Genomic DNA, 12,879 nt, shown 5'->3' with positions numbered 1-12,879 from the left:
ATATAGCATCAATTTTTTTCTGTTCAATATAAATTAAGGATATAAATTATGAATTTCTAATTTATTCTTCTAATCTGATTTTTAATCTGAGTTGTTTTTTTATCAAATTGTTCAAATCAGTGGGATAAATTATCTATATTTTAGAAGTGTATTTATATTTAATAAGAATTGTTTACATTTTAATAGTTCGAACAACGCGCTTTCATATACTTATATAATTGACAGTTTCATTTTTCAGTTTCATATATTGAACAAATACACATTTATAAACAACATTTATGTAAACGCATTGTATTACATGGATAAAATAAAATAAAAACGTTTACGCTAAAATAATATTTATGATAGAAAAATCTTATAAAATAAATCGAATTATATTTACGTGAATGAAAAATAAATGTGTGGAAAAAAATGATTACCATCATTTTTTAACAAATAACTGAAATAAACATTAGCAATGTCAATTCCAGTTGAAATGATAAGATATCGCGTAAAATTAAATGAAATTTTGGATTCAATAATCTGATAATGATTTGTACTCTTACTTTTAAGGCTCTTGAATAATAATCACTATTCTAAATAGTCACTACAGCCAATTTTTATTACCATTTGTAAAATAAAATAATTTGGATAAAATGATGAGATCATTTTAAAATAATGGACTAAAGCTATGCTTATTCTCTCTGACGGTAAATAATCATAAAAAGTGACAAAAAGCACGTAAAATGTTTTCATTCAATGCGTATGCGTAGCCTATTTTATTTACATGTGCTTTTTATCTGCATTTTTGTATAAATATTTAAGGGAGAATAAGCATAATTAGTTATGTCATAGTTTTCGTCCATTCGTCCATTTTTATAAATGTTTTAAAGCAATCTTTATTATTTTATCCAAATTGCCTTTATTTATAACATGTTATTTCTCGTTTCTGACGTCGCGATTAAATATATGGCTGTGATGTAACTATCCCAGGAGCTTTACAACATTTTTATGTCTTAAAGACTTATAGGGTGTTGCAGATATATATTAGGCAGTACGACGGATTGCGCGACAAATTTTGGCAGGCAATAGATGACGGTTCAATAGATGACGACGGTGACTTTATAATATAAACTTTATAATATAAATAATAAAACTTTGTAGTATAATGTATAAAGTTACCGTCATTATTTATAAAACCGCGCCTGCCCATGCAAAGTTTATTATACAACCTGTCGTATTGTCTAGTATGTATCTGCAACACTCTGTACAAAAGATGTCGTAAATTACTGACAACGTCATATTTAAAGACGTCATAAATTACTGATTAATGTATTAATAAAATAAGGTTATTCGATTACCTTATTACATACATATACAATATGCACGTAAAAAATATCTTTTAAAAGAGATATTTTTTTTAATCTTCAAAAAATACTTTGTATCTATGATATATATGTTACATATCATTAGGCTTTTTGAATTGGTCAGCATATCTGAAACTATTATAATTATGCTACATCTGTAATTATTCGCGGAAAAAACCCATATTTGATATTAAAAGTTTAAGAAGTTCTTATGCTATTCATAAAATGTTAAATAAAATGCTAAAAATATATAAAAAAAGATATTCAACTTATACATATAAATATTATACATATATGTATTTTTTGATTTTGCAATACTTTATCTGAATTATTTCTTAGGAACTTATCAGAATAATTTTTGGCACATCAAGTGATTTTCTTAGGAAATATCAAAATAAAAACGTGAACATTTTAATCACTTTTTTAGTTAACCTAAGCTTAAGTATACAAAATATATCGGAAGTTTTATAACAAGAAACATTGTCACACAATTGGCTTTCAAATAAAAAATATGGAATTTCAAAAAGTATAATTTGATAGTTAATTATGTGACGCAATGTTAACAACAAATTGTGTCCGCGTTTTCTTGTTGCAAAACGTGATTACACATAAATATATTATATATAATCACATTTATATATATATATATATATATATATATATAATATATACATGTATATATACATATATATATACATACATATATATATGTATGTATGTATATATATATATATATATATATATATATATATATATAATGGGAAAAAACCGTTTTCTTGTTACAAGAAAAATAGCTGTTTCTCCAATTGTGAATTTGGAGGTTGATGTAGAAATCGTCCCACTAAGAACGATAATTTGTGCGCATAATGACAGGGCGCTGGTACTCTGACAGTAGTTGAACAATTATAGTACATGTGAGTCAGCTTATATGTAACAACTTGAACTATATCTACTTCCAGTCCAGTATTATCAAAAATCACATTATACGAAGTGGGTGAAATTGTACCTTGCCTAACCTGTTGTGACACAATAAAAAAATCGTACCTTAGCGGATTGGTGATTACATCATCTACTATTGTTCCGGTACGTGGATTAGCGTTACGACCTCTCATATCGAACAACCGAACGTTAATTTTTTTAGTTACAATAATAAAGATCAACTTAAAATTCGGACCATAATACAATTTTTCAAGCGCCTTTTCTAATTTTTGCACCTCATTTTCATAAACTTGTCTGAGTTGACCTTCGCTAACACCATCTCGATAAATTACAAGATGTATAGGGAAAGCCTTATTTCTTTCTTTATAAGCCATGATAGCTTTCCTTACACTTGCGCAAAGTTGGTCACCGAGATCTTCGTTGCTATGAAATAAAGCAATAGAGCTAAAATATTGTGTCAGCGTTTGGTCCACAGTTGCCACCATAGTCACTATAATTATAAATTTAGAATGATTTATTTTAGTTCATAACTAAAATTAGGGATGCACCGAATAGTACAATTACCGGATACCGATTATCAGCGTTACATTTGTTTTCAGATCGAATATCTGGTAAGGCACTTATCCCCGGATATCCTGCCGGACATTTGGAAAATGGCTTTCAAAAAAAAAAGAACAGCAAAAAAACAGCGCTGATAATTTTTTTGTCTTTTCAACATGATAAGAAAAAGAGGAAAGAACAATGTTAGAAATTCATTTGAAAAGAATAAAATTCTGCATTAATGGCGTAAACTATCAATATAAAGTTTCAACCGGATACTAATGACATCTGGCTATCCTGTCAGATAGTAAAAAAGTGCCGAATAATATAAACTACTTGATATTTCCCGATATTTGGTGCATCCTTAATTAAAATATTTGGATAATTCAAATTAAAAAAAAAAAACAAAAATTAAAATAAAAATAAATAATTATTGAAATATTAAAATAAAAATATCAAATTAATATTAAAAGATACTTACGAAAATCTTTGCCCTTAGTATTTGCGTCATGGCATATGTCAAATCCAATGACCATTAATCCTTTCAATGGATTCTCGATAGTCCAAGGTGCTCCGCCTAATTTACAGTTCATTTGTATTGCTACCTTCGTAGCAATAGTCATGGTGTTTCTACCACTCAAATTTTTTTGTAAAAAAACTTGTGATGGCACAGGTCTATCCAAGCAACATTTTTTTTTTATAGCTGCGTACCGATCGCTACGATTATTGCTCACTACGCAGAACACTAAATCTGGCGCACTTTTGCTCAAAATATATTCAAGGTTTTCGGCGTATGTGCCTGCCTTATCATCACGTATGGTCTGTATTCGCGGCTGATCAATTCTGAATGCTATTCCATGTGACACAAACAGCAGCGTTTCTATAAATTTCTGTAAAATCCAAGATTAAAGTAAATATTTTCATATATGTATATATTATTTATATTTTATATATATGTATTAGTGAAAGTTATTTACATGTACAACGTGCATGTCTCGCTCAGTCACAAGTACTATCCAACGTCTCAACGCTGTAGATTTCAACATATGTGTTTTTTGCATGTCTCTTGTCCAATCTCCATTTGAACTGTTTATATATCTGTTATCAGCAAATAAAAGTCTTTCAGAATTTAGCAGCCTACCAGGAAATTCTAACAAATTCTTGTCTAATGACATATTCCAATTTTTAAATTCTTGCAAGACTTTTGGTTCCTGGCGGAGTCTACTATTAAACTGTATAAGTTTGTCTATACGGGAGGTAGGTGAGATGCAGGTATGTACCGCTAACGCTTTCATTAAATGAAAGTTTTCTCGCATGCTGTCAGTTAAACCTATAAAAAGGTTCCATCAGTACAAATTTATATACTTATTTATTAAATAAAAAACTTAAATATATTATTTAAGTGTCAAACCTGTAGCACGGCACAATTCAGGAACCAAATACACAAGATCTCCTTGCCCGGCATTTCGCGTTTTTGGTTTGGTTCTTGTTACTAGCATAGGTTGCGAGGCACTTGAAATATTTATTTTATATTTAGTTTTATAATACTCCTGATATGATATATGTTGTCCATCTTTCATCGGAAATGTCGAAGAAGGATTAGTTTCGAAATCTACGTCTTCAATCCGATAAGTGTGATTGTTGTAGTCCGTAAGTACCATAATTCCAATCACACTATTACAGAATTCTGTCTAAAATGTATATAATTCTTGTTATTTTTAGAGTACATAAAATAAAAAATACAACAGTATATAATCTATGATAAGTATTATAATCTGTGATAACTGTTTTTAAACAGAATTTTGGATCAACAGATGTTTCAAAATTGCTCATATACATGAAAATAAATTTAAGAAATTTTTGATATCTCCAAGTTTACTTTTTTACTTTATCTTATTGTGTAAAAGTAAAATGTAAACAAAAAATTTTCAATTGAATTGCTTATGAATAAAAGACAATATAAATAATATTATATATATATTTATGTATATTTATATATATCTTTATTACTTTTTAGCATTGGACTCAATCTTAAAATATGTCACAAATTTAAATTAGATTTTGTATTTTTTAAATAAATAAAATTAAAAATAAATATGTAAGATATATAAATAAAAATTAACTTTAAAAATTTACTTACTCTATAATTATTACTGTGTCTGTAGCAATCCATTAATACATGATATAATGTTTCTTGACGCATTACTTTATGCGTTATTTCAGCGTTTAATAAAATATCGCGTTCGTGTTGTCTAATGGATGTAATATAGCCGGGCCATAATTCCAATCGAAATTGATGTACACTAATCTATAACAATCACATAGTTATTACAAAAATGATTAAATTTTTCATTTAATAAAATAAAGAAAAAGTATGCATATAAACTTTTTACTAACTTTATTATAGGCATCATAATAATCGCGGCCCACCAATTGTAAATTTAAATATTCCAATTGTTTCCTCATTATTATGTTAAAAATAGTTATATAATGTGGATCCTCAGGCATCATTCTTCCAACTAAATATATAGTTACTTTAAAGGGTGTATTGTCCGATTTCCTTACTGATGTCAGCTCGATTTTCTGAAATATTTCATACATATTTATGAAAATATTTAATCACACATATCCGCTAGTGCAATAATATAAGATATATTGATATATTTACATCTGGTAAACGTGTACTCGAGAACAGAATGGTACCATCAAAAATATATGGACCGACTTTATCTTTATGGAATTTAAGCATGCCTTTGCGAATAAATGTTCGATTTTCTTCAGGTTCAAAATCTACCCTGTATTGATATATACACCAATTGGGTACTGTAGGTAGTCTGAAGTGATTTGAATTAAGCATTATAGATATACCAGATTTACCTATAAATTGATAGAAATTAATTACAAAAATGGTAATATTATTTATTTATTTATTTTTCTGATATGCCTATGAAAATTATAATATATACGATAGATAATTCACAATTTTATTATAAAAATATTTAATATTCCACAAGTTTTCATAAAATACTGTATTTCCAATCTCTGGTATCGTATCTATTTCTTAGAGTAGAGAAAATCCTTACATGGGAAAAAAATTATAACAAAAATACGAAATTTGTAAAAAAATAATTTTACCTAAGTTTGCATTTGAAATTGTTGTCCATCTTAATACTAATATTGATATAATTTTGAATTTATTACTTTTCTTGTGATTAAAAAAAAAAAAATGATAAATTCAAAAAATATATCATGTTAAACACATACTAACACGAGCAGATAGCAATTTGAAGCAGAAACTTGATAAAATTATTTATTTATATATTGCAAATTTTTGTTATAACTTTTTAATGAAATATTTAAAAAAAATTTTTTTTTAATTAAAACTAGAATACACTGTCAAAGTTTGTACAGAAAATGCCATACTCTGTTTACACATATATATATATATACATATATATATATTGCGCATAGCACATTAAGATTTTATACTAACCTTTTTTAGAGACTAAAGTACTGGGTCTACTAACAAAAACAGGTTCCATCTTACGTCGAGAACGTGTCGTCTGTGTTGATTCAGCCCTTTCACTTTTCACTTCAACTTCCATTTCACTTTCCATTTCAGTTTTAATTTCAGTTTTGATTTGAACCTTATCTTTAATTATTATATATAAACATTTTTGTTTGACCTTATAATTTATATTAAATAATATAAGTTAAATTTATTGTATTTTTCTAAATAATAAAAATATAAATCTTTTATAGTTTCTAATTAAAAAATGTAGATTCTATTTATGTAAAATTAATAATTAAAAAAAATTAAATGAGAATATGATAAAAAGATATAAAAACTTACCTGATACATCTTCCATTGGCTCATGTTTGGATGTAGATGGAACTGCATAATCGTCTGCGCAATAATGGGTGCTCTGCTATAATAGAATAACGCATTGCCTATTCTTATAAATTTTATTTAATTTTATTTTCATAAATTTTTAAATTTTATTAAAATAAATTAGATTAATAGTTTTTATGGCTCTAAGAATAAATTTAATACAAGTAAAATGCTTATATCAATTGTTAGTGCGAAATTACATATTCATAAGACAGTAAGATATAATATGCAATTGGAATGTTCTTATCAAAATTAACCGTAACATTTTAACTCTAGATTTGAATCCTCTTTAATGCGGAAGTTCAGTACTAGGCGTCATTGATATCTTTCCGCTTGAAATTAGTTTTCTCTGATCGGACATAACATATCCAGGATGAACGTATATTCATCATGACTATCAGGTTCGCCAATTACTTCGAAACTGTATGTAACGCATACATAGTGGCAAAAAGAAAGCATTACTAATATAATTTACATTATATTATTAATACATATAATTATTAATATTAATAAGTAATATCAATAATATCAATAATATCGATTTTTAAGAATTCAAAACAACATTGAATATGTTCTGATATTATTTTTGATATCATTATAAGTATCTCGTGACCTTACATGAGTATTTTGTTTATCTCTAGAAATCAAACAATATCTGGATTAATCTCGTTCTTTCTAAAATTAATCTTTAAAGATGTTTACATAAATAATGTATAAATACGATGTACGCAAATGATCAAAGAGTTCATAACAGTAGGTGGATTCATCTAGCTCATTTCTGTGTAAAACACATACATTCATATACATTCATATAATATAATATGGCTCAAGAAATGAAATTAATGAAATTAAATGAGAGTGAGTTAAGGGTTACGAGTCAAAATAATAAATTTAATGTACATGGTAAGATACAAATAAAAATAAAAATATGATTACATTCAAACAACAAACGTTTCGACTCTGATCGGGTCATTATCTATGTTAAACATATAATATATGCCAAAGAAATTTCTAATGAAAGAAAAAGTGAATTGAGAGAAATTCTTGAGAATTAACGCTTCATCTCGCCTGCGTGTATTAAAATCAGAGATGAAACGTTTGTTATTTTAATGTAATATTATATTTTTATTTTTATTTGTATCTTATCACGTATTAAATTTGTACTTTGGCTTGTAACCCTTCTTTACTCTCATTTAACATGCATTCATCTTTTATAGAGAAATTAACGAATTTGAAATGTATTAAAATTAATGGGCGATAATGTATTTTTAATATATATCAAACAAAAAAATATACTAGATTTAAATATTATATTTAAAATAACAATATTGCAAATTATACTAACTTTTAGTGATCCTCTTCTATGATAATGATCCTGTAAAAAAAAAATAGTTAATTACAAAATACAATTGTACACTGTTTTGTTTATAAGAATAAAAAATAATTGTATAAAACATTTCTTTAAAAATATAGAGATTGCCTTTATCATATACATAAATTATAATTCACTACCATTTAGCTTTCAAACTGAGAATTTTTATTCTAAAATGGAGGAATGTTACTGCCACACAATAATATCAACTGTTATTTCAACATACAACTTTTATAGGATTAATGGATAATCAACGTGTTGTAACATATACTGTAATTTTGCTAAGGAAAGCTAAAAGATTAGCTTTCCTCAGCAAACATCTCAGGCAAAATATGTACACAAGTAATGATATAATATATAATTAATTTAAAGAAACAAAAAAAATAATACAGAAGATAAACCGTAAAACAAAAACTGTGCACGTCTACAGCGCCAATTGCTAATTGCCTGTTTATATGATATTATCTTTTTGAATAAAATTATAATATTGCCACATGATTAATGTGTTCCAATATGCATTGACATACCAAACTATAGTATATACTTTGCTCATTACATATATTACAGATTTTCAGTATTGGCAACATATATTTGAACTCGGTTTACATATATCAAATTATATTCAGAAAAAGTATACTTTTTTTGATTTAGCAAAAGTTCTTGAATAATTATAAAATGTAATAACTTATATTTCAAAACTACGGTTTATTTTCTGTATTATTTTTTTTTTAACTTAATATTTATAAAGAAGCAACCATTTCTTTTTCCTAATGTCATGTCTTACTTACCGACTCCGATCGTTTTCTTTCATATGGTTTAGATCTGCGATGTCCACTACTGGTTGATGGTTCATAGGGATCATCATAACCTCTATCTCTTTCTTGTTTAGACATGTTTTCTTTGATCTAATGACGAAATTAGAAAATTAAATGTTTTGAAAAATAATTCCATTGATTTATCATACAATTTATCTTTAAATTAAACAGGATATTGGGAAGAAAAAAAATATGCTCTTGATAATTTTGTATCAACTTTCCAACTTTCACGAATATCAATGTTTCGATATTTGCTATCAGTGAAAATCTACAGTATGTGTTACGTGTATATAAATTACTGGCAATAAGTATTTGAATATTCAGAAATTGAGCCCAAATAACATACGAGATAAATCCGATGTGCATTTATGCTATAATATATGTAACACAGGACGCCTTCCATTATACAACCGATACCGGTTTCTGTCTTTGTTACTCATGGAACGCTAAGAAAGATAACATTTGTGTCAGTGTGTCACAGCATCGGTAAACTGTAGCCTAAAACTAAGATATAATTCTCTGAATGTCCTCAACCTTTCTCAACATTTCTTTGATTAAGAACTGTAGAAAATCGCCAGATATTTTGCAGTTGTAGTTTAGTTATTAGAAATTAAGAAGATATTTAAAATTTTCAATTCACAATTTTTTTATCATCCAATTATTCAAAATCCTATGAATTCTCATAAAAAAGCTATATTTCCAATGTCATATCAATATTCGTTTCAAAACGCGAAGCATTTTGAAAAACAAAAAGAATCTTATGTCTTTACAGTACTTTAGAAACATATGACAGTTAATATATTCTATACAAAAAAAAAGATGCTATTATAAACTTTCAGCGTGCACTTGTCACCTTTTCAGATATAAAGGTGACAAGCGAAGGTTACAAAAATTAAGATTTCTCGATTCTATTTTCAATGTTACATAGATTGTGTTCGCTTTTGCGTGTTCACAACGCTTTTAAGTGTTGCTTCATCCTTGTTATTTCAACATACAACTTTTATACTATTCATGGATAATCAACGTGTTGTAACATATACTGTAATTTTGCTGAAGAAGGCTAAAAGATTAATCGAAACATGTACACAAATAATGATATAATATATAATTAATTTAAAAAAACAAAGAATTGGAAATATTAAACAAGGATAATTGATGCTTACAAGCGCTGTGAGCGAAAAAGCGAACGCAGCCATAGCTACATTTTTAGGGTATGTTCAGAGTTGCACATATCATTTTATCCTTCTTTATTACTTAGTGAATAACAAGGACAAATCGTATCTTTATGCATAATTTGGAATGCACCCACGATGTATGGATATCATGGCTACATTGATTTACATCATGGCTTCGTAGTTCATTAATTTACAATGCCGGATCAATATCGTTAGTACATCAAAGGACTTTGATTTTTTCCCTCGGAAATTTTCACAAATTGAGAAATGACCACTTTTCTACATTAATGTTCATAGTCCGTGCATGATTAATGACACGATTAAACCTTATGTCCGTTTACAACTAAATTTGATGTAAAGATGAAATAACCTGAATTTTTGAAAATTTTAAAATAACCGAAGAAAAGAATTAAGTCCTTGGGTGTACCTATTAATTAACACAGATGTTTCTATCAGATGAATTAAGATGTATTTTTGGAAGTTACAGTGATATTCGCGATTTTCTGAAGTGAGAAAGAAAGTTCTAATACAGGAATGAAAAATAAGCTCCATATTAACAGGCTTGTTAGCGTTATTTGAAAGTCGAAAATATTTCACTTTGAAACGAGATAAATATATATTAGAGCGTAAAAGGAAAAAACAAGAGAAGGTTCCGAAAAAATTGCAAGCAATGCAAAACTTGTTAACTGTGTCAGATTCAGAGAAACATCAACGCTATTTTATATTTATTTATCTCGTGCCAATTAAAAATCAAAATTTTGGGTAAACGTACAACTAAGGAAATACTATAATACACGTTACGTATACTGTAACATTTATCTAATTATTCGTATACGTTTCTTTTCAAGAATAGAGGCCCTGGGACTGAAAATTTCGTGTCAAATCTCAAGAATTTAAATGCACATCCTTACTTCTATTTACCTCCGCACGTGCTCCGCTGACTAATTATTTTCCACGCGACCAAGTGGAACGAAGTTTCCAAAGTTCTCGAGATTCACCACTACGTCGAGCAGTAAGGTAACAAACAAATGATGCTGAAATCTTCGGGGCTGGCCAACCTATGTCGATGCTCTACTGATGGCTTGTGTACATTAAGTATAATATATTATATTGTTTCGTCATTTGGTCCATCCGACCAATCACGAGTTGCATAATGTATAGAGAAAGCACGATTGGTCCCATTTGAATACTTAAAAAAACCCAACGATTACATAAATTTTTTGAGTCAGTCCACGTCGAGCGCGATCCACGAGATTTTACGAAATATAGGCACAACAGAAATAACACAGAATACAGCCGATACAACAGAAATAACAGAAATTAATGGGACGAGAAAATACTACCACTCGCGACAGCGTAGAACTGAAGAAACGATTAAAAAGGATGCCACCGGCGACACACGTCACACGACGTGGTAAAACGTTACTCGAAACGACCAATCAGCGAGTAGCATTCCCCCGTAAGCAACGTCCTAGCAACGAATCTCTCTCCTCCACATCCGAATGTGATTCACGCTAGCAACCTAGCAACCCTAGTAACGCTCATGAGACTACACTTCATCCTTATCGTCTATCGAATATAAATAAGGACGTTTAATGAAAGCGTTTATAAAAGCGTGAAATTCGAATGCATATGCAGTTGTTAGAAAAAATGGTAACAATGAAACTGTCAATCAACAATGTGGCAACGAAGACCTCAGGCAATTTCATGGCCCAGGAAGGCGGGAGCTGGGAATAAAGAAAGGAAAATTCCCAAGAAAAACGGTATTGCTATTCGGAACACCTTTTTTTTCCTGCATCCTCAATACTTTTATTCGATACACGCAATACGAGTGGACGACTATTTGAAACCACTCGACCATTTCAGTGATATATAAGATATATGTTACACGAGATGAAAAGTTTTGACAGACACTGCTGTAGCAAGATTAAAAATTCTATGTATAAAAAAAATATTAAAAGACGTAATTCACTCGATATTGCAAACACAAAAACTAAAAAAGTAGATAGGTCAAAAAAGCGAGCAAGGAAAGATAAGATCTAAAAATAGTAATTTAAAATAATGTAATATTTTCATCACAAAATTAATATTCGATAAAGTTACCATGAAATGTAACTTTATGACATCGAATATTAATTTTGTGATGTAATGTGAAATATATATACTTTAAATTAGATCTTTCTTTGCTCGTTTTTTGACCTATTTACTTTTTTAATTTCTATGTAACTCTAATATAAATTTAATAATTCTATTCTGTAACTCTCTCCGAGCCATTTTGATCCAACTTAACTTTAATTAACGATTCACTCGATCGGCAAGAATGTTAAAATATTTCCAACATATAATTTTTCTTAATTTTTTTTTTTTTGATATATTAAATTAAATCTGTTAATTAATTTGATAGTTTTATTCGTATTACTTAATAAACTAGTACAGGGTAAATAGTTTATAAATAGTTTTTACATTGATGAATATATTGATATTTCTATATCCATTATAAATAGTCATTCGATATTAACAAACCTATACGATGTATCAAAATGATCCTTAACTAACGATCAATAACGTTATATGTCATTGCGCAGGTTTTGAATGTGATCAAAGCGTATCCAATAAATATAATAATCTTATGAGAGATTAGTTACGGTTATTAAAAATTACAGATTAGGGGCCTAAATAATAAAAAAAAAAAGAGTTCTAGAAAGAGAATATAAGAACATAATTTCTATAATTTAAAAAAAATGCATTTCTATAATTTTTAAAAGAAGAGTGCTTGGCATCTTTTCTAAAATTATTTTCA

General features: G+C 28.0%; 2 protein-coding genes and 1 long non-coding RNA gene across 8 annotated transcripts in view; 2 read left to right on the top strand and 1 right to left on the bottom strand.

Annotated features, from left to right (window-relative positions):
* LOC105150216 (uncharacterized) overlaps nucleotides 1-12,879 on the top strand; it is a 113,163-nt gene that overhangs the window by 28,554 nt on the left and 71,730 nt on the right. The gene's annotated exons all lie outside the window — the stretch shown is intronic.
* LOC105150211 (piwi-like protein Siwi) lies at nucleotides 130-11,173 on the bottom strand. 5 transcript variants are annotated; one of them, XM_087408871.1, is made up of 13 exons: nucleotides 9,251-9,702; nucleotides 8,878-8,994; nucleotides 8,063-8,092; nucleotides 6,679-6,754; nucleotides 6,319-6,477; nucleotides 5,494-5,702; nucleotides 5,223-5,408; nucleotides 4,966-5,133; nucleotides 4,237-4,516; nucleotides 3,803-4,155; nucleotides 3,307-3,715; nucleotides 2,391-2,775; nucleotides 130-1,481 (listed from the first exon to the last, which is right to left on the bottom strand). In XM_087408871.1, the coding sequence occupies exons 1-13, from the start codon at nucleotides 9,305-9,307 to the stop codon at nucleotides 1,439-1,441; spliced, it is 2,472 nt and encodes an 823-aa protein (XP_087264997.1). In that variant the 5' UTR covers nucleotides 9,308-9,702; the 3' UTR covers nucleotides 130-1,438. The 5 variants fall into 5 exon arrangements, with proteins under 5 accessions (XP_087264997.1, XP_011061441.1, XP_011061442.1 ...); XM_011063139.2 differs by lacking the exons at nucleotides 130-1,481; nucleotides 9,251-9,702 and adding an exon at nucleotides 10,991-11,173 and having other exon boundaries at nucleotides 2,077-2,775; XM_011063140.2 differs by lacking the exons at nucleotides 130-1,481; nucleotides 9,251-9,702 and adding an exon at nucleotides 11,001-11,173 and having other exon boundaries at nucleotides 2,077-2,775.
* Nucleotides 2,289-2,997, top strand: LOC147908689 (uncharacterized). The gene is made up of 2 exons (XR_015545995.1): nucleotides 2,289-2,429; nucleotides 2,885-2,997. It is a non-coding gene; the product is annotated as an uncharacterized LOC147908689 (long non-coding RNA).

Source organism: Acromyrmex echinatior, chromosome 8 (assembly GCF_024713525.1).
Source record: "Acromyrmex echinatior isolate Ae372 chromosome 8, ASM2471352v2, whole genome shotgun sequence".
Classification (NCBI taxonomy): domain Eukaryota; kingdom Metazoa; phylum Arthropoda; class Insecta; order Hymenoptera; family Formicidae; genus Acromyrmex; species Acromyrmex echinatior.
The sequence above is the reverse complement of the archived record's forward strand: the minus strand, read 5'-3'. Positions and strand labels throughout refer to the sequence as shown.

What these genes read in the sequence shown, in the direction of transcription:
- LOC105150211 (XM_011063137.2), bottom strand. Translation starts at nt 9,307, where the DNA reads ATGGAAGGCGTCCTGTGTTACATATATTATAGCATAAATGCACATCGG. An exon ending in GAGACATGCACGTTGTACAT is followed by an intron (nt 3,716 to 3,802) that starts GTAAATAACTTT and finishes TGGATTTTACAG; the next exon opens with AAATTTATAGAAACGCTGCT. An exon ending in TACTAAGGGCAAAGATTTTC is followed by an intron (nt 2,776 to 3,306) that starts GTAAGTATCTTT and finishes TTATAATTATAG; the next exon opens with TGACTATGGTGGCAACTGTG.